This window comes from Sardina pilchardus, chromosome 23 (genome assembly GCF_963854185.1).
Source record: "Sardina pilchardus chromosome 23, fSarPil1.1, whole genome shotgun sequence".
NCBI lineage: Eukaryota > Metazoa > Chordata > Actinopteri > Clupeiformes > Clupeidae > Sardina > Sardina pilchardus.
The window spans coordinates 16,891,485-16,915,032 of NC_085016.1; the positions used below are offsets into that span (position 1 = coordinate 16,891,485).

The 23,548-nt window shown below is 42.9% G+C and overlaps 2 protein-coding genes across 2 annotated transcripts in view; both read left to right on the forward strand.

Moving 5' to 3' along the window:
- cplane1 (ciliogenesis and planar polarity effector 1) overlaps positions 1 to 6,292 on the forward strand; it is a 61,547-nt gene extending 55,255 nt beyond the window's left edge. The window contains exons 41-54 of the mRNA XM_062528482.1: positions 1 to 43; positions 349 to 683; positions 1,039 to 1,129; positions 1,697 to 1,885; positions 2,437 to 2,472; positions 2,686 to 2,719; positions 2,967 to 3,110; positions 3,440 to 3,617; positions 4,086 to 4,141; positions 4,285 to 4,428; positions 4,746 to 4,897; positions 5,166 to 5,258; positions 5,562 to 5,752; positions 6,060 to 6,292. The exon at positions 1 to 43 is cut by the window's left edge and continues 180 nt beyond it. Coding sequence (XP_062384466.1) covers positions 1 to 43; positions 349 to 683; positions 1,039 to 1,129; positions 1,697 to 1,885; positions 2,437 to 2,472; positions 2,686 to 2,719; positions 2,967 to 3,110; positions 3,440 to 3,617; positions 4,086 to 4,141; positions 4,285 to 4,428; positions 4,746 to 4,897; positions 5,166 to 5,258; positions 5,562 to 5,752; positions 6,060 to 6,191 — 1,818 coding nt within the window. The 3' untranslated portion in view covers positions 6,192 to 6,292. The remainder of the gene's footprint in view (positions 44 to 348; positions 684 to 1,038; positions 1,130 to 1,696; positions 1,886 to 2,436; positions 2,473 to 2,685; positions 2,720 to 2,966; positions 3,111 to 3,439; positions 3,618 to 4,085; positions 4,142 to 4,284; positions 4,429 to 4,745; positions 4,898 to 5,165; positions 5,259 to 5,561; positions 5,753 to 6,059) is intronic.
- A 405-nt stretch (positions 6,293 to 6,697) lies between these two features.
- lin54 (lin-54 DREAM MuvB core complex component) lies at positions 6,698 to 23,189 on the forward strand. Its single transcript, XM_062527738.1, has 14 exons — positions 6,698 to 6,853; positions 10,024 to 10,786; positions 12,800 to 12,917; positions 13,707 to 13,825; positions 14,400 to 14,552; positions 14,816 to 15,020; positions 15,412 to 15,485; positions 16,118 to 16,300; positions 17,953 to 18,044; positions 18,177 to 18,248; positions 18,364 to 18,466; positions 19,150 to 19,287; positions 19,555 to 19,757; positions 19,987 to 23,189. Exons 2-14 carry the CDS (start codon positions 10,046 to 10,048, stop codon positions 20,174 to 20,176), a joined length of 2,391 nt encoding a protein of 796 aa, XP_062383722.1. The 5' UTR covers positions 6,698 to 6,853; positions 10,024 to 10,045; the 3' UTR covers positions 20,177 to 23,189.
- Positions 23,190 to 23,548: the final 359 nt, after the last annotated feature.

A 23,548-nucleotide genomic window follows, 5' to 3' on the forward strand; every position in this document is an offset into this window, starting at 1 on the left:
CCGCTTCTCCCAGCCTCAGAACAGGAGTCCGACGAGCTCTTAGGTGCTACCCTCCTCCGTCTCTGAACACATGAACACATGACTATAGATATACTATCACAAACATCAGAAGGGATCCCATCCCCATTTGGTGTCAACCTGAACAACACTTCGAAAACAATGCCTATTGTGACCAATAGTGTTTGTATTTGTGACGTATTTATGAGAAGTATATAACATTAAACCAGATATTGGACATCATTTTGTTTTGCACTCACTCCAAAATGTAATAAAGCTGATTTGCACCTGTTTATTTGTTCCTCTTCTTAAGAGAACATTAGTTTGATGATGATGATGCTTGTGTCCTAGGATATGCCAGAGGCTGGAAGCCTGAGGGCTGGTCCTCGCTCCAGACCGCTCGTCCAAGCCCCTCTGACCCCTCTGAGCATCTTCCCGCTGCCCGTCAGGAGGCGCCTCCTCCAGCTGTGCTGGCCGCAGCGGAGGAGCTCAGGGGAGACGCGCTCACGCGGAGCTTGCTGGACAAGCCGCTGTGGAGCACTGCCCAGCTGGACCGAAGCCAGGCGTCCTCGTCTCAGGTGTCCGTCCGGCAGGTGTCCGCCCGCCTGTCGGAGATGGACAAGCAGCTGGCCGCTCTGCAGAGCATCGCTGACCAGATGGACCAGGAGTTCGCCGACACACGTCTGGTAATGACCGTCTGAAGAGGGCAGCCTGTCTTCTAATTTGTCCCTTTTTCTTTGCTTTTACTTTTACTTTGTCTTTCTCTTCTGTCTTCACCACGCATGTTGTACTTAATGTCTTTCAGGCCTGTTGTTCAGGCCTGAAATATAACCGTATATTTGTTATACGGTTTCCTTTCTGTAATTACGTCAATATTACAGGGAGGAGAAAGAACTAGGGGTAGATATTGTTATGCTGAAGGAAGAAAGTTGTATTCACATTCACATATATTGATGTCTTGTCATCTAGAGTGGTGATAACATTGATTTGTTATCTAACCAAGCACCTGTTTACATCCATATCCATACCCATTTCCTCTAGCTGGTGAGGACCATTGACAGTCTGAGCCCTGGATTCTTGACTCATGCTGAGGAGAAGCCACATTCTGGTCCACCCGCAGTCACCAAAGCAGGTGAGTCACACCCAGTAACTCTAACACACGTATCAAAAAACTAGTCACCCCACATACAAGACACACAAAACAGCTCAATTACGTGTGTCACCTGAAGTTTACTTCCACCTGTTGATATTAGTGTATCAGTGTTCATTGTACCATGCTGCTCACTTACAATCACTGAAGTACATTAGATATACAGTACATGTAGTACAGTATACAGTATATACATATGTATGTATGAAAAAATGGTTGCTACGGTTTGAATATGACCATCAACTCATTCGAATGTCATTCAGCAACCATAGGGTGACATCAGAAAAATGTGCAGTGATCTCATGCAGTAATCATTTGAGAAGAGACTTCAACCTGTGTCACTTGTCTCATGCTTTTGCCTACAGTACAACGGTTGGGATGGTATTTGTGGCAAGCTGCCAAAGAATATAAAAGCCATGGCTGCTTCCCTTGACACCCTTGGGGGTTAGAGGGTGAGGTTCTTAGTGAGGCAGTATACAAGCAAGGACAGCTTATTGGCTCCCTGTGGTATTTAACGGCACTCCTCCCTCTCTCTTCACCTGTGAGCAGTGAAGAGTTTGGTGCGGGGCGCGCGGCCCAACCTGGAGCTGACTGATGTGCTGGAGGAAGATGAAGATATTCTGTCCTCCAGCCCGGCGGCTGTTAGCCTTCCAGCCGCCAGGAGGAGACCGTCCCCACTTTCCCCACACCCCGTCTCCTCACGGACCTCCATCCTCCAGCACCACTCATCTTACTCCGGTACCTCTCACACACTTCTCCTCTCTACTCCGCATTTCTTCCATCATAGTCTCAGAAAGACGAACAAATCTGAGCAGTGTGTTATTGTGTGTCTGAGCTACTTATATTGCTAAAATTGGTCATTGGAAAAATAATAATAACCAGAAAACACTCAGAGAGTGCAGACCTCCGCCCAGCGAAAACATAACCGCCTCCTGGATCCAGATGGTGATTCGTATCAGTCCCAAAATGTAATGGTTTCTTGGGTCATATCAGACCTTTCATGAAAATTTCATCGAAATCCATCCATAACTTTTCGAGTTATCTTGCTAACAAACAAACAAACAAACAAACATACAAGCAAACAAACCCCAATGAAAACATAACCTCCTTGGCCGAGGTAATAAAAAAAATAACAAGCAGTGTGCCAGTATGCCAGTGGTCATTGGTGATTAAGTGTGTGGTGGCTTCCATTATCTAATACGGTTTAGCGTTCACAGTGTAAGCACCTCATCCTTCACCTTACTGGAGCCCAGAGGTGAACATGATCCTCTCTGTGTTTTCATTTCCAGCGGCCATGGAGCAGAGGATGTGGGAGACCAGCCAGGGTAAGGGACTAAGAGACTGCCCCCCCACTGATCTCACAACACTGCTCTGTGTTATTCTACACCACAGAAGCAAACACGTAACTGTATACCCACTGACCTGGAAACAGCAATTACACATAGATTTCCAGGCTCAGAATTCGGGGGGCCCATTTAAGACTTAGAGATTGTAGCGGTTATGTCGTTGTTTTTAACATAAGGGGTCCTCTCTTGCAGATGTCACAGGAACCATGGGAGACCAGTCAGGAAGGTAAGTATCTCACACTCTCCCAGCATGCTGCCAAGATTCTTCTCATTTGAAAACGGCAATGTAATGTGGTTTCGTGTTTTTGCTTGGTTGTCTGTATTTATGAAACCTTTGCATTAATGCCCTGTACTCTCTCTCGCTCTCTCTCTCTCTCTCTCTCTCTCTCTCTCTTCCCCTATTTGTCCCTTTCCTAAACTCTGCTCGCTCCCTTCTCTCTGCTCATGTCCACTTCCCCCGTTCCTCCCGTTAGCAGGCGGACAGAGGATACACTGGGCCTGAGTGGTCTGAGTGGTCTGTCCGACGTGGCGGACATCTTAGGAGAGCTGGTGCGGGACGGAGGCCTGTCCCCCACTGCTCTGGGTCTGTCCCACACCCAAGCCGCCAGATTTAGCAGGTAAGCACGAACCCAGCACGGGCCATAACTATACAGAACCAACAGAACCAAAACAGCTTCAACAAGAATATTATGTATTTGGCAAGAGGGAAAGTAATAAGGGAAAGGATTTTGCAGAAGTATGTTAACTTTGTGTGAGGTGCTAAGAGCTGGTATAGATAGATTTAAATATAGATCCAGACTGAGGTGTGTGTGTGTGTGTGTGTGTGTGTGTGTGTGTGTGTGTGTGTGTGTGTGTGTGTGTGTGTGTGTGTGTGTGTGTGTGTGTGTGTGTGTGTGTGTGTGTGTGTGTGTGTGTGTGTGTGTGTGTGTGTGTGTGTGTGATTCAGGTCGGTGCCAAGCCACGTACCTCAGCAGCCCCCGCGGAGCCAGCGGTCGGAGGAGGAGCGGCGTGAGCTGCGGACCTGGATGAGGAGGAAGCAGCGGGAGCGGCTGGTGGAGTACCGGCGGCAGAGGGAGGAGAGGAGAGCACATGAGCGCAAGCCTTTCGCCTCCACCGCCCCGCTGGTGAGGAGCGTGACCATAGTGGTTTCTGGAAGATATTTGAAATCTTGATACCGTAAAATCTTAATTTCCCAACTATTAACCGAGGTTTATACGCACATTTATTTTGCTACATTTCTTCAGCAGGTTAATACACAGGTGCTGGCTGTAGATGAGAATGCATTTCTTTGCTTCATTCCTTTTTCTTATTAAATCATGATCTGACTCTAAAACATGACTTTGTAATGAATCAATCATTTATGGTTAACACACTGGTGTGGTTGATACATGGGTGCCTTTTTTTATTTATTATTAGTATTTGCATGAAATACTGTCCTGAGGTTTGTACATATTGCGACTAGTAATCTGAAAAGTATTAATTTGTCATGGCTGGAGTGACATTTGGTGAAGTGTGTTTTCAAAAAGAAGTTATAAAAAGTAGTGGGCTTGCAATATCACTCATAACTTTAGTCTACCTCTGTTTATGGACAGAAACCAAATTCCAGAGATGTCAGCCTTAATCGAAAGATCAAAGAGGAAAAGGACAAGTGAGTGTAATTTTTTTGCAATTCAGCTGCTTTGTGGAAACAATGTTTACCAGGCGCATACACACACACACACACACACACACACACATACACACACAGAGGGAGAGAGAGAGAGAGTACCTGTCCTGTCCACTGTTCCACAGGATAGCTCTGCTGGAGCATCATACCCAGAGAGCGTCTGAAGCGTATAGCCTGATGTCAGACCTGCTGACCACCCCACTTCCTGTGCCCACGGTCATGCCACGCCCCAAGTCCACAAGCCCTGCTTCAGCCAAGACAACCATCAGGTCTGCTCCACATTGGCAGAATTCTCAACTCAGTTTGTGTGTTGTGTTGTGTTGTGTTGTGTTTTGTGTTCATGCTTATGTTTATGTTAATGTTAATGTTAATATTTTTATGTTACATTATGTGATGTTATGTTTTACCTGATTGTCTGTGAGCGTTTGCAGCCTCCCAAATCAAATCCTAAACCTTTAGGGTATTCAAGTCCATGAATTTCACAATTGTACAATGAAGTAAAATCAACAGAAAAAGGATATGTTGTTCCTTTTTTTTTTACTATCTTTTACTTGCCGACCTGGATGTGACCCTTCGGTTGTCTCAGGAGCAGGAGCCAGTCAGCTGGCAGGACGACCAAGAGCCCTGGGGCGGCCCGCTCTCTCTCTTCTCCTGGAAGGACGGTGGTGCTGCCCCGCAGACGTGTGGGATCAGCTCCGCACGAGAGCCTCAGCAGCAGACTGGGGCTGCACAGACCGGGTGAGTCGCCCCTCTCACTCAGCTGTCAAAACCTGCAGAAAGAACTCTGAAACAAGTGAAATTGCATATAATATACATTTAATTTTATATTTAAAATCAAGTGTATGAAATGTCTTCATTTGTTTTATGTCACATTTATCTATCATTGCAATTGATATTTAATTGCTGGCGATGGTAAGTTCACTTTTTCATCCTGTACATGAACTGCAGTATTGTCTTCTATGTGGTCAGCTATAATAGAATTTCTCTTTACTGGCTGATTTTATAGCAAGTGGTCTGCCAGGAGATCGGCTATCTCAGGTGACACGCAGAGGCATGCTGACTTACACTAGAGGCAGATCTGCAGGATCTTTAAAAGAGAGTACGTATTATTCCTCCATTCCTTCAGTACAGCACCCCATGAGATTTGATTGAAAGCCTCAAATACTTGTTCATGTTTATGTTTATGTCTTGATAACCTCAGTAAAATGTTCTCAAGGGTTGCTCTGTTGGTGATGTTTTTGCCCACAAATGTTGCTTTGTTGGTTATTTTGTTTTTGTTGGTAAATAGCCTTGGTTATTGATTGGCTGAAATCCCCTACCTATATAATAGCACAAGGAATTTAACACCTCTCCTGTGGTTGGAAATTTGTACAACACTAGCATTCACATACTGTTTCTACAGCCCATAGAAGACCACTGAGTCAGTCCCCAACTGGACGAAAGACGGAAAGACCCAGGAGGTCAGAGGAGCAGAGAGGACGCAAACAGCAGAGGGAAGAGGAGGTGGAGGAGGAGAGAGAGCTTCTGAGTCCCTGGGAACCGCCTCTGGAGATTCGCAGAATACTGGGCCTGGATGTCCAAGACAATGAACAGGTATAAGAGAGTCCAACAGTGCAGTATTACTCAATGTATACATTTCTACTCAGATATTCAAATATTTCTAACATTTCAAATATTTCTAACATCTTAAATATTCAAATATGTGTAACATTTCTAACATTTCTTCTCAAATATATTTGAAATATTTGGTGAATAAACTATAGCAAGTACTATGCTTCTCATCTAGACACTGACATTGGTTTGGCCTCAGATGTATGTTTATGACCCTGGTTCATTGTGTAGAGGGGGTGGGGATGGGGGTGGACCAGATGGTGCTAAGGCCGTATTCTCTTACCCACAGGGGGCCAGAGGGACTGAAGGTGACCTGGATGCCCTTGAGACCCTCTCCGAGAGCACAGGGAGCATTCTGGCCAAAATTAACTGGGACGACATCGAGAAATTGGTGGCTGAGGTGGAAGAGGATGATGACTAGATCTGATGAGACTGATGATATTTTGAGAAATATTTAAATGTATTTTTGCTATTTCGTTCTTATTGAATGTGTAAAAAAATAAATATAATTTCTAAACCACATTGATGTTGTACAATTTATGAGTGGTTAAAACTGATATATTCACATGAGCATATTTTGTTTAAGAGGATCATTCTTCCTCTGCAGAGATATTGCAAACAGGTGAGATGTACAAAACACTACTTGCATCCTTGCAGTGACTAAAACATTGTAATTTAAAGTGTCAAAAATAAAAGTGATCTTCATTAGAATCTCTTAGAACTATTGAGAGCAATGCATGTGGAAAAATAATTCAGGTCAACTGACATATTGTAAATACATCATAACACAAACACCTACAGCATAATATGACATTATAATTTCTGGTGTAAGGTACCCTTAAATCTTTTTTCAAAGGGCGGAAGTCGAATGGTGACGAAATACATGGTTTCCATGGAGGGCGTGGCATTATTATGGGATGTTCGAGGTGAAATGGCGCTAGGCGCGTTATTTTAAACAATCGCCTTCGTTTGCTGGTGTAGTATCGAGATGCAGAAACACCCATCTTCGGTCGAGAGGGTTTGGATATGACAAGAAGTTCGAAGCTGCGAAAAACAATTGTGACAGGAAATTCGGCAAACTGTGTAAGCATTTCTGTAACCTCTCCGTTGGGTTTTCAGTGAGGAGGCAATATGATATTAGCCAACGTTAGCTACATTGCTACGCTGCTAACCCTAGCAGCTATCGGCAACTCAGGAAGCCCAATGTGAAACAGATGGCTAGCTTTAAGTAATCATAGCTTGCTAGCTAGCAAACAGCTGACGTCTTGCAGTGAAATTTGGTGCTGCAGACAACTGTCCTTTGCAACAGAAAATGTACTATAATTGCAGCCTTTTAATTAGTATATGCTAGCTACCCCATTACTTTAATAAGTTGTGTGAGAACGTGCGTGCTTGTATCCCCTAGTCTACAACAATTTAACTTTAGTGGCTAGACACTAATTAGGCAAGGAACTATCATTGTTCTAACTTAAACCATATGAACTACCGAATTAGCTGTCTTCATAGGTTGTGTTTTGAGTTTAGCTTGCTAACAGCTCTCTGTGTTAGCTAATGTTGCCAAAGTATACATGCAACTGTTAATAGTTAGCTATTAGCTACGGTTACGCGTTAACTGGCCTTACTTGCAAGCTAGTGGTGAAACGTCAACTTGCCTAGCTAAAAGCTAAACAATGTCAGTGTCGCTGGCTTTAGTACTAGCATAACTTAAAGTCCAATAATTCCCATGTCATTACTTTTCCCCCCCTGTTTTTAACAGCAGTTAATATTATTGCTGACCAGAGCTTACTACTTAGCTAAACAAATCCTTAGTTATACCACTCATAGACACATGCAGTTATGACATCTGACAAATATTTCCTGGCCTTTGAGTTTGACGTTCATTCTATCTCATTAGTTTGAAATATGTGTTGCAAAGAGAATGAGAAGTCTTTGCTGCATTTGGTCTCTTTGCCCTTGTAGCTAGCTGGTTAGCAAATAACGTTAATAAATATTCTATAGCTAGCCATATATGTTTCTCACTTGAAATCTGCCCGGTCTCTTTAGTGCATTGTATTACTCAGATGTTTTAACTTGTGAACTTTCATTTTGGCCATAATATTCGTTACTAGTTATGCAAATAATATGTAGAATAGATACTTTGTTATCATATGCAATATTGCGCTGAGAATCATGGAAAGGTTCCTGATTTCTACACTTGACGGAGTAATGAGACCACACCAAAATTGACAACCTATCCTTGTTGTCACAGTGCAACCATCCGGTTAAATATTTTAAGTTATAACATACTATGCCTGAAATATTCATACATCTGAGAGCATCTGGTCAGAAACTAGCTAACGTTTTATTGTGATGGATATTTTTCGTATCCCTTGTTATCTCCTCGCATAAGATGTGAACTGATGACGAGTTGAAAATGGCGGATCTTTCGAAATCCAACCCCGGCCTGAAATAGAAACGCTGTGAGCTAGCCACTTTTGCAGTGTTACTCTAGTACTCTTTGCAATCCATGTGTATTTGAATATCTCTCGAATTGACATAGTTGGTGATCTGTCAAGGTTCTGTCAAGAGTGCTGGACTGACAGTTCTATTCGTTAGTTTACAGGCAGTGATTTGGTATGGCTTACTCTTAAGGTAGGCAAGGTTGTTATTTTCTCAGATTATTTGTGAGGCCTTGGTATAAAATTTACTTCGAAAGAGAGAGAGTTAAAATCTACCTTTAAATCGATATTTTGTATTTGTCTCACGTGAGTTCATGTTACGGTGCGTAAATGCCAAGCGTCATGTCGAGTTGCTTTGTTGACATAATCAGGCCAAACAACTTAGGCGAGGCAGTCTGCTGTACATTTATTGTGAAGAACAATGGCTTTGCTTTCTGCGATCGCTTTTGTTACCATTATGGCACTGGTCAAAATCCCTGATCTCCGATGTACAGTTGCAGCGTCGCTAACAAGTTAGCGAAGTTGAAGCTTCGTGTGTTATTTGTAAACATTTTGAAGTCCGAATGTTAGCTAGCTAATGTCTACGATCTTCATTCAGCCCTATGATATTATATTTTTTGTTCAACAAACTTACTGCCACACATGTATGTCCGTTTCATCCATAGAGAGTTTAAAGACCCGTTTAAATGCTAACCAGACAACAGGCCTTCTGTTCTGCGTCTGGAAGTGTTGGTTTACACTAAACGTTATACACAGGGTTTTGCATTACTTTCATCACATGGATACATGCATACACGCCATATGTATGTTATTCACTGTTAATGTTCTTCACTTTACTTGAATGGTATATTTGAAAAATATGTGCACATGGAAAAGAGGGTAAGATAAGGCAGTTGACTCTTAAAAGGGATTTGCTTAGGCTAATGCATGCAAGCCATCCAGTCTTTGTTTTAGTGCGTTTATTTGACATAATTTCTTCAAGCTGATACTTTTACAATAAAGATACTGTTGCCAGTTAGCATCGATTTGAATGTATTGTCTATTGCTGATGTTCAATCAATTGCCTCGAGACTTTAGTTGAGGAATATTTAAGTGTATCTCAGGATCTAAGCTTACTCAGTATTTTGGCATAGTCTGAGAGACCCCTTACAACTGGCCTGCCAGGCCTTTAAATGAACTCTGGACCCACCTGGCCCAGCTACCATCTACCTGAACGATATTCCCAGAATATGTTTGACAATAGTTAATGTCTATTGAGTGATTTGTCTGGTTTTGATTTTCTTGAGCTACCTTTTTTAGATGATCATCGTGGTGGAAATTCTTTTTAAAGCATGAAATGCTTGATGTTGAATAAGATCTGTAAAACTTCAATTGGACCCTCAGACCTAATCCAGATGAATAAATACTGTGGTTCTGCTATGTTGCTGTTTGTTTTCTCTTATAAAATAGCTGGAAAAATAGCAGCCACTTCTGGACGGAGTTTACACTACATCAAAAAGTTGCAGATTGTTGCGGTCCACTGAATCATTCAGAAGACTGTATTACAATGTTATAATTAAAGAGACAGAATAGACAACTGTTGTCTGTAATGTGATTTTGATGTAATTTATGTTAAAAGTAGGCCATTATTTTCATGTTTTTCAAAATCAGTCAATTGTCATTAGACGGACTGCAGTGCATGAGATGCTTAGTAATGTCCAAATCCCTTTAGTGAGTTTCACATTTTGTCAAGAATGTTTTGAGGTAACGGGGAGTGTCTGATTTACGGATTCAGTTGTGAAATGCAAACTGACTTGTCTTGTGTGCATCTTTTAGTGATATTACCACGGCTACAAAAATGGACGTGGTGCCCCCCGAGCTAAACAGCCTGCTCCCGGACGAGATCATGGACACTGAGGCCATCGTCACTGACGATGACCTCCCTGCTGTCTGCCCTGCTCCGCCCAACCCCCTGGAGACGCAGGACGCTCCTGTTCCTATGGAGACAGAGGTGCCGGAGATAGTGACTCTGTGCACAGCGGCACCTTCTATACCCGTGCAGAGAACTCAGGCCTTGACCACCCTCACTAGCACGGACTCGACCCCCTCCAGTGGGACCGGGAGCACGGGCACCCAGCTCCTCCTCACTCCCTCCAGCTCCTCCATGACTCTCCAGCCCACCACCCTCACGCTCACTGCCCCCAAGCCCAGCAGCCCGCAGGTCACAGGGAGCCTGCAGAAGCTCTCCACTCCTCTCGTCCTCCCTGCCAACCACCAGCTCATCCTCAACAAGGTGGCGTCCTCTCCCGGCTCGGAGGCCAAGCCAACAATGCTCAAGCCTGACGGCCAGAAACTGGTACTCACCACCACCCTCGGCAAGGCTGGCCAGCCCATTGTTTTGGCACTGCCGCCCGGGGCTGGCAAAGCTGGCACCATATTGAGTGCAGGGGACGGCAAAGGGCAGCCACAACAGTTCAAGGTGGTGACCATCGGGGGCCGTACCGACCTGAAACCAATCGGGGTCCAAGCGGTGAGCACTGCCAGTCAGCTGATAGGCACATCACAGACAACCCAGCAGGGTCAGCTCAAGACGTTACAGGTGAGTGAGTGGCCATGAATTAGAAGTCTCTACTCTTGTATTTTTTATTTTTTTGCCTTTATTATATAGGACAGTGAAGAGGCTGACAGGAAGCGAGTGGGAGAGAGAGATGGGGTGGTATCGGTAAATGACCCGGGTTGGACTCGAACCCAGGTCCACGTAGCAACTTGAACCCTATTGTGGCACGGTTACTATAGCCTATTAGCCTGGCTAGTGCCTGCCACTTCTCAAATGAGACGTGGTCTGGCAACCAAACGTTCATTTTCTCGTATTTGGAAAAAATGCCCAGATCTGTTCATTGGGCGCCACGGATGCCCATCAAACGCGTCTGTGCATAGCTCATCATCGCCTTGCTTTCCTCCCTGTTCTGTGATTGGTCCCCCATCTTAGGCAAAAATTAGGGCCGTAGTCTTAGCAGCGTGAATGAAATTGCGCGCAAGACAGCATGGGAACACTCAGGCTAATAGCCTGTTGCACCACAGTGACCGCCTTAAGTCCTCACTTTTGTCAGTCAACCCCCAAGTAACGACGTGTCTAGACAGGTGCCAGAATTCTAGTGGGATGCTTGTTTAGCTGTCTTGTTTGTAGTAACAATAACATGAACAACCATTTGTCTGGTGTGTTTTCTGGTTTGGGTAGTTGATGTAGTGATTGATCTAGTAGTTGTAAAACTGCCTCAAAATAACCTATTCCATAGTGTAAGTGAACACTAGTCAAATTACAACACTCTATTGTTTATGTTTCAACTGTTTAACCTCTAAAGTTCTCCAATCATTAGATGTCTTTTACAGCTTTTTGAATAGTACTCCAACTGATTAAGTTAGGTAGCAGATTTTTTAATTTGCCAGAAATTTGTTTGAGTTTGCCTTTTAGCTATTAGTTTGCCAGATAGCAAAGATCTACTGTAATTTTGCACGTTTTTCTACTGACTGCCTGTCTTTTAATATAAACTTCTGAAAGAACTTTTCACATGCAAGTTCTTTTGGTTGAGTTGATGTTAAGTGAAGTTTAAGTGGCAAAGTAAGCCTGGCTTGCCTCTGTAGTAGGATAATGTGGGGTCTCATTCATAATGTATCTGCATTTAAAGAGGCTCATTATGTAGTGGCAAGGTTCTGTAGATTAGGTGCTAATCTAAAGATTTATGTCAGGCTGCAAGGCTCTTTCTAAGTGTTGAGTTTGTGCTGAAGTCAGTGACAGGAGACAGGTGGTGAGTGGCCCGGTGCATGTGAATCTCCTTGTCTCATTGAAACTGAGCACCTGTCGCATAGCTGTAGGCTGCATGTGCGCTGTATACGGAGCCCTATAAGGAAAGGGAAATCTGGATCGAGGAGTGTGTTTCCCAGCAGCAGTTTCCTAACCACATGGTGGGGTGGTCCAACTGGTATTCTGAGGAACTTGTCTTTGAATGATATGGCAGTGACCGTTGACAGATGCAGAGAACAAGGTTCTGCTTATGTTGTGTTTTGCTTGTTTACTGTCAACAGTAATCACTGAGAGGACTTGTGTGTGTCTGTACTCTCAGTCTCAGGTGAAAACTGTTCATAATAGCACTTCGTATGTGTGTTAAACCCGACTTCTTTTTGGAATACTTAAAACTCAAAGGAGAAAAAAAAGACCTAATTGTTGGCCTGTTTTACTCTGTAGATGTTGAAATGCTTGGCATCCACAACTTAAGAGCCTCTAAACCTACAAGCCATTGTATTAAAATGAAAAATGTCTGGAGCAGGGGATCCAAGCAGAATAAAATACAATTGTCTCTAATGTGCGATGATTAAGTCTTAGATAGCCCTCAGTGTTTGTTTTTACCTATAATGGAGAAAAAAAAGACAACTGCTACAACAATGAGCTAAAAGCACTTTAGCAAGTTTGACACTTACCTCATGTTTGGTCTGCAGTCTTTGCCAGCAGGCCAGACGATTTGGGTAAAATGGGCACCACAGCTTGTTTTACAAGCACCACAGAGGCTCACAGGCCTACCACAAGATTAATGTGGGCTGTTTTGTTTTCGGACAGATCACCAAGAAAATCCCAGTCTCTACTGCTGCCCCAGTAATCACAAAATACATCATCACAAAGGCTCTTAACAGCAAAGGCTTGACCAGCCAAACGTCTGTGTCGCCTATGGTTACAGGTAAGTGCTTTTTACAGATCTCTATGAGGACTGTTAAGGAAGCTATGGAAAATACAAGGAGTCTGGAGTCGTTTTGGCTTGAGCGCCTATTTTGGTTACATAGCATCAATTAAGAAAAGGTTGCAGAAAGAATAATGATATTTTGCTTAGAATTTGCATGATGCACTTGAATGTAAACACAAAATACACAGTATAAATACGAAAGCATCTATCTTTTCTGCATGTTTGTTCTTCCTGTCAGTTTGTAAACATTTCTAAGTAATGGGCAGATAGCTGGTTTGATTAGTCATATTGGCTGTTTCGGTTTCAGAAGTTTTGTAAAAGTGTGGCACGCTTCCTTTCTAAGTCCTTTTGCTTATCAACATGTTCTGTGGTTTGTCTTATCAGCTGTGCCATCCAAAGTTTGTCTTCTCTCAGTGAACTTTGACAAGTATGCCACGCGACTGCACAAGTAGTATACAAAAATGAATGTTCTTATTATGTGATGCATGTTGCAAAATTCCAGTGTAATGTAATTTAAAGATGTCAGCCCGAGGTCAGCCTGTACAGACTGGTATGAAAGAGAGAGAGAGAGGTAGAATCATCATCAGGTCATTTTTTTACGTCATATCATAAGATCCTGAGGATGTGGTATGCTTGACGTGTCCCCAGCGGTTTTACATGATTCATGACCAACTAGTTCTATTTATCTCAGCTGTAGGAGATTAGCTGTGATAAGTTCTTTACCAGGTCCTCGTTGCATAGCTGGTACTATCCGGGCCTCTGATACTGAATGAGTGTCATTTACAGGGCGGGTTCTGACCCAGAGCACCCCAGGCACGCCCCCTCGGACCATCACGGTGGCGGAGGCGCTCAGCACCAGTGGGGCCAGTAAGGTGGCCATCTCGCCCCTCAAGTCTCCAAGCAAGGTCAGTTCATGCTGTTAGTCATGTTTACACCATGGACATTCGCACTCTCTTTACTCTAACGAACACTTACGCTTTTTCCGATATCACAGACTCAAAAGTTCCTCAAAAGTTTAGAGATCATATTTGTGTATGTTCACAAATCTAGGGTTACAAACTCACTGTTTATTGATTAACAGATTGTCTTATATTCAGCCCCAGCCTCCAGTAACATCACACTTCCTTGGTGTCAACCACAGAAACGTATAAATGGAAGCCAGCATGGGTGGAGTGGGGGTAGATGGTAGAGGGACCATGTCGCCCTATGCCTCTGGGAAATTCCACTGCTTATATTGATACAAACTTTGTGTGTGCATACTTGCCATGCACTTCCCTCTCTTTCCTCCTCTGCCTCCTCCTTGTACCACTTTCTCCTTCTATTATACTTTGGCTAGTACTTACAACTTCTCCTCTCTCATCCTCTAGTTGTATAATAGAGTAATAAAGTAGTATAGATCTAGGGTTACAAACTCACTGATTGTTACATGTGCGGTCACTTAGTATGAAAACAGTCCATTGAATGTTTTTGTCCACACAGTTGACCGTGGTGTCCGTTGCCTCGCCGTCACCCGGTTCCCCTCAGAAGTCTGTGGCCGTTCCCCTGAGCGTGGCGCTAGGTCAGCAGATCCTCACAATGCAGCAGTCCACCCCCACGTCGCCTGCCAAAGCTGGGGTCAGCCTCTCCACACAGGTGAGACCTTTCTACCTCAGTCAGTTGAGTTGATCGAGTCTTTCAGGTGTTGAGCCATGAGACCATGTGAGAGTTAGGGTTCTGCGTTGGCATGACTCGATGATCTTCTTTGAGTGTGATGCCTTCACCAACATCTAGTTTCTCTAAATACGCTAACCCACCCTCTCGCTCTCTATCTCTCTCTCCCTCTCCCACCCTTCTTCTCTCTTGCTCTCATCTTTCTCTCTATTCATCTCTCTCTTTCTCCCCCTCCACTAATCTAGACGGTGAAGCCAGTCCAGACGGTCTCCATGGGGGGAGTCCCGCCCCAATTCAAGACCATCGTCCCCCTGGCCACCTCTCCCAACGTGCAGCAGATCCAGGTGCCCGGGAGCCGCTTCCATTACGTGCGCCTGGTGACGGCGTCGAGCGGCAGCCCCACGGTCACCGGTAGCAGCCCCAGCAGCGTGGCGGCCACCTTACAGTCAGGTGGGCCTCTCCGTCTCCCCTGTTCTCCAATCGGAAATACGTGAAGTGCTGGAATTCTTATCAGATGTAGATTTGAAGAATCTTAATTCGGTTGTTTTATCTGTGCAATGGTTTATTCTTATCTCTCATTAAATTATATTGTTTAATTATACCTTTCTTGCAATGACAGCCATAGATGCTGCTGTGGCATTAAACTAAATGGGCTGCATCTGCTACTACTGCCACTACTACCACTACTACTACTACTACCACTACTAATACCACTACTTCTACTACTGTCTGATGGGATAGGCCAGTGTTTTACAAATATATCTCTTAACTCCAACCTTTGAGTGACGCTGACGATTTGATGCTCTTGTGGTTGATTGAAACGTCCCTTTTCTCACGACAGCCAAGCCCATGGTGGTCAACTCGGCAGCGGTCAGGATGTCTGTTCCCATCGTTTCTGCTCAAACTGTAAAACAGGTGAGTTGTTCAGTCCTCCCTCCACTTGTTTCTGCCTCTTGAGATGATATGGTGACTCATATGTGCATGCCATGTGTAGGACTGTGGTATACTCAACTATCTTCAATTGAGTCTTTTGAAACATCTGTAGATTAAGAGCATGTTTTAGAGTTTTTTTATTGTGAGCCCCTAATGGGATTCGTTTCGAAGTTTCTGGTGTACAAATCTTTCTTATGCTTGTGTAAATTATTCACAATGCTTTCTTACACAAGCTCCATGCTTTCTTTTGAGAAAGGGAAACTTTGTCATGCACTTGTAATGCTTTCTCTTGTTCACTGTAAATGTTCTCATGCCCACAGGATAGTTTCTGAGCCCTTAGGTATTTTATATTACTGAATTAGCATTGAATATTTTTTTTCTAGGTATGTTTGTTTGTTTATTTCATCTGCCTAGCTCAAGGTTTGGGTCGGATGGAGAAGAAATGGATTTCTTTGTTGAGATGTAAAATTTAAAATAAAATGTAAAACTTTAACTAATGATATTTCGCACCCCTTTCATCTTGGAGGTCTAAACAGGTTGAACATTTGCTAAGGTGTGCCCAATTTGTCTGTCTGATCTGATTGATCTGTTGATGCCTCCGGTCACCTGTCCAGGTCGTGCCCAAACCTCTGACGTCGGCCACCCCCCAGGTGGTGACCAGCCAACAGCAGCGCCTGATCATGCCAGCCACGCCCCTCCAGCAGATACAGCCTCTGCCCCCCGGAACTTTACTCGCCTCCGCCCATGGTCAAGGAAACATGGGATACGCCGTTCTCTCCGCGCCATATGTCACACAGGTCAGGAGACGCAACACCACACAACAGACACTGCTCCGTTATGAGGCGGGTCCCAGATTTGGAAGATGCAATTAGTTTGTATAATTAAGCAATAAGCCCCGAGAGGCCGCGCTTAGGGGCGTTGTTAGGCACGACGCGAAGCGTAGCTGTTCGATTATACGTTTATACTTGAAAGAGAGAATCCCGCACACTGTCCATTACGCATGCAAACATTTATTCAGTATTCACAACGTTTCGGTCATAGACCTTCCTCAGGTGAATTTACGCATCGCATTTGAACTGCGTGCTCAAGTAGTATGTTTGAGTACTCTGAACCAATCAGAATCCGCTCACAGGTGATGTCACTCATTCACAAAAACTTTCCATCACCATCTGTGAGTAGAGAAAATGGGGTTTGTGTCCGCTCTATTTTAACAATAATTCTGCATGAACAGATATTAACGGTCTGACTAGGACATACAATCTGATCAGTTCATACACAGTTATACGTTTTACAAGATGAAGAAGACAACAAAATAAAAAACTGGTCTTTGCATTTATCCCAATCCGTGAATATTCAAACACAGCACACAGTGAGGTGAAGCACACACTAACCCAGAGCACTGAGCTGCCTGCTCAACAGCAGCGCTCGGGGAGCAGTGGGGGGGTTGGGTGCCTTGCTCAAGGGCACTTCAGCCGTAGATGTGGGCATGGGTGAGCAACTCAACCACTCCCCCCGGCCACATTTTTCCTAGTGGTTGGGGATCGAACGGGCAACCCTTCGGTTACCAGTTTGATGGGTTTCACAACTTTTGGTATCGCAACTAAAATGCTGCTTTTATAGACGATGGAGGCTACAGGTCGGCCTTGGTTTGAATAAGCTTCCTGTTGGCTATTGTCTAGGCTACACTTGTGTAAAGCCATGATCTAATCCTGATTACTTAGTCCTCAGTTCTTAACTTTAATATCAGCTTTGATGATGTCAGTCTTAGGACAAACTATAAACCGTCCTCCTAAAGACTTGTCTAAACTGTAACAACAGCAATTTATTGCCTGTTCCTGTTGCATGAATGTCAGATTGTATTTGTCACACTTCAGATCATAAGAATGCCTAGCAAATCAGAACAATAGCTCTGAGTTGATAGCGAATGTCTAAAATTGACCTGACATGTTCCGCATATTTAGTGTTTGTTTGCCATTTGGATGTGAGCATCACAGCCACAGTAGCAGTTATCCTAAACTTCTGATTGGTCAGAATTTAATTTCATTCCGACTTAATTGTCAATCAATATACATGTCACTGTGAACACTGCTATAGCTGTGACTGAGCTCAATTTATTGCTCTAATACTCTTGTATATTACTTTCTAGATTTACATATATTTACATACATATATATGTATATATTTACATATATTTACATACATATTTATATATATATATATATATTACATACATATATATGTATATATTTACATATATTTACATACATATTTACTTTCCTGATTTGACTAATGTATCTGTATCTGCCCATGATCAGTCCTCTTTTAGCTGTATTAATATCACAATCTATGTATTCTATGTGCTAGGAGGCCTGAGCTGTACAGCATCCTGTTGGCTTTAATTCCATCCTCTCTTTAAAGTATTAATTGTGTGTCGCTGCTTGTCCCTCAGCTTCAGCAGTCAACAATAGTGACACTGGCCAGCAACTCTGGATTTTCCACACCATCCAGTGTACAGACACAAGCAAGATTGCCTCTCAATGGGTAAGAGTTGGGAAGAGACTAAGGGGTTTACCTATTGTTTTATAATTCCATATGCATGGATGCAAGCAAGCTGACACTCCATCTTAAGACCAGTGTTAACTTTCACATACTTATATTTTTATTTCCCCCCAGTCTGTCAGCTACAGATTCAACATCAAGACCAAGGAAGCCATGCAATTGTACAAAATCACAATGTCTGAAACTGTAAGTGACTTTTATGATCCTTGTTTGTACTGTAGCATTTTGGTCTTGGTTGTAATTTATTCTGAGGATTTTATGTGCTGAAAAAAACATTAAATTCAAACATCTCTCTTCTCAGTTATTGCGATTGCTTTGCCAACGGGGAGTTTTGCAGCAACTGTAATTGCACCAACTGCTTTAATAACCTGGAGCATGAGTCAGAGCGATTAAAAGCCATCAAGGTAAGTGCCACTCACCACAGAATCATAGAGGTTGCCTACTCACAGCAGCTGCTCCAGAAGAAATCAATCTTTAACAAATAAAATGAATGGGTTCTACTCCAATTATAGGTAAAGAGCTACACTTTATCTGACAGCTGAAGATGGGTGCTATTCTTCCAAACCTAGCAGAGAGGGTTGTGAGCTTAAATGCGAAACCTCACTTTGACATTCATAGGAAAGAAATAATTGGCTCTTCATTTTACACTTTAGCAGTCGCATGTCTAAACACTAATATATTTGTCTGGTATAATACGAAGTTAATTCAACTTGCATTCAAAGTTTTGGAGGTTGATTTACATTATAAAGATTTCTGCAACAGTTTTGATAGCACGGTGTAGAGTTTTGATTGTAATTTTAGATGTTGCTAACGCTATCAAGATCCTGGGTCCATGCCCAGGAAGTGCATAGGTTGAAAATGTTTATCTGCACTGTAATGTCAGCTGTTTTGGTAAAAAAAAAAAAAAAAGATCTGCAAACTGAATTAATGTAAATGTATAATTCAGAGGCCTGATTTTGTTAACTGTTAACTCAGGGGCCTGATTTTGTTTAACTGTGTGCCAAAATGTAAATGTATGCATTAAGTAATGAATTGATGCTGTTCCATCATGTCTTATATTCATACTTTTTTTTTTGAATGCTCAAAGGCGTGTTTGGACCGGAACCCAGAAGCCTTTAAGCCCAAAATTGGCAAAGGCAAAGAGGGCGAGTCGGACCGCAGGCACAGCAAGGGCTGCAACTGCAAGCGCTCGGGCTGTCTGAAGAACTACTGCGAGTGTTACGAGGTTAGTTCTTTATTAAATAAAGTACCAAAGTAGTACAGAACAATGTTGACGCATAATGGTGAAGTAGGTCTTACTTTTTTTTAACTGCTTTGTGTGATTCCAATAATACATTGCATTCGAAATTGATAAATGGGCAACATAGTCTTCGACAGATGTTCAACAGTCATATGAACATGCTATTTTTCTTGTGCATTACCATTTAACCATTCAGTCTTCTGTGTGTGTGTGTGTGTGTGTGCGCTCGCATGATTTGTCTGTATTTAATAGGCCAAGATCATGTGCTCGTCCATCTGTAAGTGTGTGGGCTGCAAAAACTTTGAGGAGAGTCCTGAGCGGAAGACTCTGATGCACCTGGCCGATGCAGCGGAGGTTCGAGTGCAGCAGCAGACCGCAGCCAAGACCAAGCTCTCGTCACAGATCTCAGACCTGCTAACGCGCACAACTCCAACCATATCCAGTGGAGGGGGGAAGTAAGTGCCATCCACTTACTTCCTCCTTTCCCCATGTGACAGTTGTATTGTGAAATGCAAAATGAATGCATTCCGTTGTGGTTCTATAGTAGGGCCAGGGTATATACAAAACGCAGATGAGGAAAATTTGTGCCTGATTGTCGACGTCCCCTTTTCAAAGAATGTATAAAACTGCCTTCAGACCTGTTTACACAGACTGACTGTTCTCTTATGCTCTTCCCATTTACAGGCTTCCCTACACGTTTGTCACGAAGGAAGTTGCAGAAGCAACCTGTGACTGTCTGATGGAGACGGCAGAGCAGGCAGAACTGTCCAATCAGTCGCAGGCTATGGCCGAGCGGGTCATCCTGGAGGAGTTTGGCCGCTGTCTCAAGAGAATCATTAACTATGCCGGCAAAGCCAAGACGGACTGCTGTTAGGCAGCCAGAACTAACTTCCACCAGCGGACCACCTGGCGACTCGCAGCAGGAGTCGAAATGGGTATAGCCACGGTCACATCCTCCCCAACTAAGTCAACCACACGTATCTGTCTGGCACAAAAAGCTGGAAGACCTCAACCCCCCGCCCCATCGCAGGGATGCCCCCCCATCTACCCAGACAACAGGTAGGAAGGAATGTCCCTTGCCAATCAGGGGATGGGCCACCACAGGAGAGAGACATGGCTGTGAAGCCTCGGCCTCTTTGAGGAGGCTCTAGTGGCCTCTAGCCCCGGGAGAGGTCAGCTGGAGGTGAAGACCAGAGACCTAGCGTCCCCTTACCAGCGCAGTCTCTTCCAGCAAATTGTTGAGTCGAGAGCGCTATGGAAAGACATGGAAAGACAGGAATGGCATTCAACACAGGAATGATATTTTGTGGGCTCCCGCAGAGAGTAGTATTGCACAGTATGCTTTTTTGGGATGTGATTTAGAGTGTTTATATTTACTTTTGAAGTAGGTTTTTATTTCTTTATTTCAGTGATTTATTTTTCATTACATTTTTTTTTATCCATCATGGAAATTGCTGATCTTTCAGTGCAGTCTTCAGACATCTCTCTGAAATGCTCATTTTCAACTCATTGCTTCACCTAAAAGGCTTGGCTGAGGCATCCACATATTTGGCATTCAGCTAATTTTCCAATCATGGTTTGTGTACAGCAAGTAGCCTATACTGTAGCTTATAATTAAAAAGATGCTTCGTTTGGTATTTATTTTGATCCTGAGGTTGGTCATGGAGCCAACCACAAAGTGGTGGAAAGTTACTCAGAGTAAAGTAATGATCAGTCAGCTGTGTTGCTACCTTTTGGATCTCACAAAGTGTTGTGGGCAGCGATTTTGGTGTTGTAGAGTTTGCATTAGCAGGCTTTTTGGCCACGGCTACCATGGATTTGGAAAAAAAAGTTTTGGCCTGTTCTAAATTCCTATTCAGAATGATGCAAGACCTAGGCTAGTTTGATATTCTTATGCTTAGACAAAGTCTTGTTTGTGCTATGCTATTAACTGGTAAATTATGGAAATTGTTGAACATTTCCTTTAATTTTAACATTCTTTCATAAAGATGTACAGACTTTTTGAAATATAGAATTCTTACTAAATTATCAAGAACTGTCAAGGGAAAACTGTCTAATAAAGTTGAAATTAACTAGGCCACAGGTACTGTTATAACTGAAATTATTAATCTGTCGTAAACAAACTGTTGAAAACCCCACTTTTTCTGTGCATCACCAGCTCCCCTCAGGTCGGGGCTGGCTATCCTGAATGACCGCTTCATGCTAATGAAGCAGCTGTTTAACTAACAGTCTGTCAGAAAAACAAAAGCTGATGTGAGGTTTTGAAACAAATGAGCGTGAGGCAGTAACATGGGTCTCCATTTTGATATTCGGAAAGTTTTGTAATGGTCGTTCCAAAACCCCACATTAGTTGACTGGCTTGTCCCCCCAAAACCAGGATTTTTCTGTTATACAGCCACATCATGTATGGATGGCTGTTGGGCTATACATCATTTTTCCAGTACCTCATTACATTTCTTTTGCTGTAGTAAATGTTTTCATGTTGGGCTAATTATGGAGTGAGTAACAACGGAATGCACAGAAGAACCATTAGTCAGTTGATCCATGTTAAACTACTCTGGGTTGCAGTGCCTTTCTCTGTTAATTAGAAAACTGCTGGTTGTGGTGCAAAAATGTTTTGGATTGAACCTGGAGGTTTTTTAGCTGTGTGTTATAAGTGTCTGAAGCAGGTTGTGAAAGTGAGGTGTAAAAATTAAGTTTGGGATCATTTTGTTTTTCATCTAATTTAAATCGCATGAATTTTGGAAGTGTGGTTACAATTGTCAATGAATGATTTCTACATTTTTAATCCCATAGCTCCTTGTGTTGAGAGAGATCCCCTGTGTTCTCCACCCCAATATGAGCAGTATGCCTTAGCCACCACCTATTACTCAGGGCTTTGTTGAGTTTATTCAGCTTTTAGGTGTTTCCCTGCACTGTCTGTAACTCGCATGAGTTTGGGCATCAGATGTAGTTTTACTATGCATTTGCAAACAAATTCAAAGGAGACCTGCCTTGTGATGCCTACCCATTAATTGTGTTTTCCCCCTCCGTGTCATCCCAAGTGCGCCAGAATGTCCCAAGGATCGTTTTCACTGTTCTTAAACCAGGAAGGACTGCAAAGAGTCTGCCCAAATATCAATTTTTAGATTGTCTTCACTGTCTGCATGCAAAGTTAGTTTGTCCCAAAGTGTGCCCCGTGTGGTGGGATTGTTTGCGAGGGCTGCCAGCTGATACACAAAGCACAATCAAGTCCCAAGCTCAACTCTCACCAAGATGAATCTCCAGTCAGGTCTACAGAGACTATGCCCCACCCCCATTATCAAAACCAAACAAATGAAATCGGAGCTTGAAAGAGGGGTTAGTTTGTTTGTTGTTCCCCAGGAGAAAGTATCTTCCTTCAGGTGATTTTAACCATGAAATCTTGCAGTACAAACGTAGAAGTACAGAGCTTCATTGTACCTTTCCTCCAGCATTTTCTAACATTTCCTGCACCACAAGATCCTTACCGAAATGTAATTGTAATTTTACTCTGCCTCACTTCACCATGTGTACAGAAGACTTCACACAAACAGCTCACTAGGATCCGAAATCTGTCGATTGTATATGTTGGTGCCACATGGCTTGTATTTCTGTTAACATGAATTTATCCCTTATTTTGCTTTTTTCCCCTATTTTTTTGTTTGTTTTTCTTGTAAATGTACTTTTTTTTCTCCTGCCCTGTCTTTATGTGTTTAATTTATCTCGTTTATACTCACTGTTATAACACCAAGTATCAGATTATTAAAATTCATTGGAATTATTTGCAAATGTAATGTCTATTAATTAGCAAAGAATATGTGATCTTTGAGCAGTATGTTGTACACAAATTACAAGGAAATTAAATTTATACAGTTCTCTTAAAAAAATGTTTTATTTTTGTCCTGGTACCTGTGATTCTACCTGAGTGTTTGATTTGGAATTGGATTGCAATTTCATTTAATTGTAGTTGTTGAGAGGAAGCTTGTGTGTTAAAATAGTACTATTTTAACACAGTACAATACTCAATTCATCCACTCTATGTGACTCCTTTAAATGTGCAATCCTTCATTGTAATCCATGATTTTTAAAAAGCAAATTCATAATTTTCCATCAATTGAGCAAACATCTCACATTCCTCAACCTGTCCTTCCAGTGTTCTTGCCTCCCTGATGGGATACAGTGGTTCACACCAAGGCACACTATATTGTATCCAGTAAGCAATGTTGCACTAGGAGCATGGGAGCGA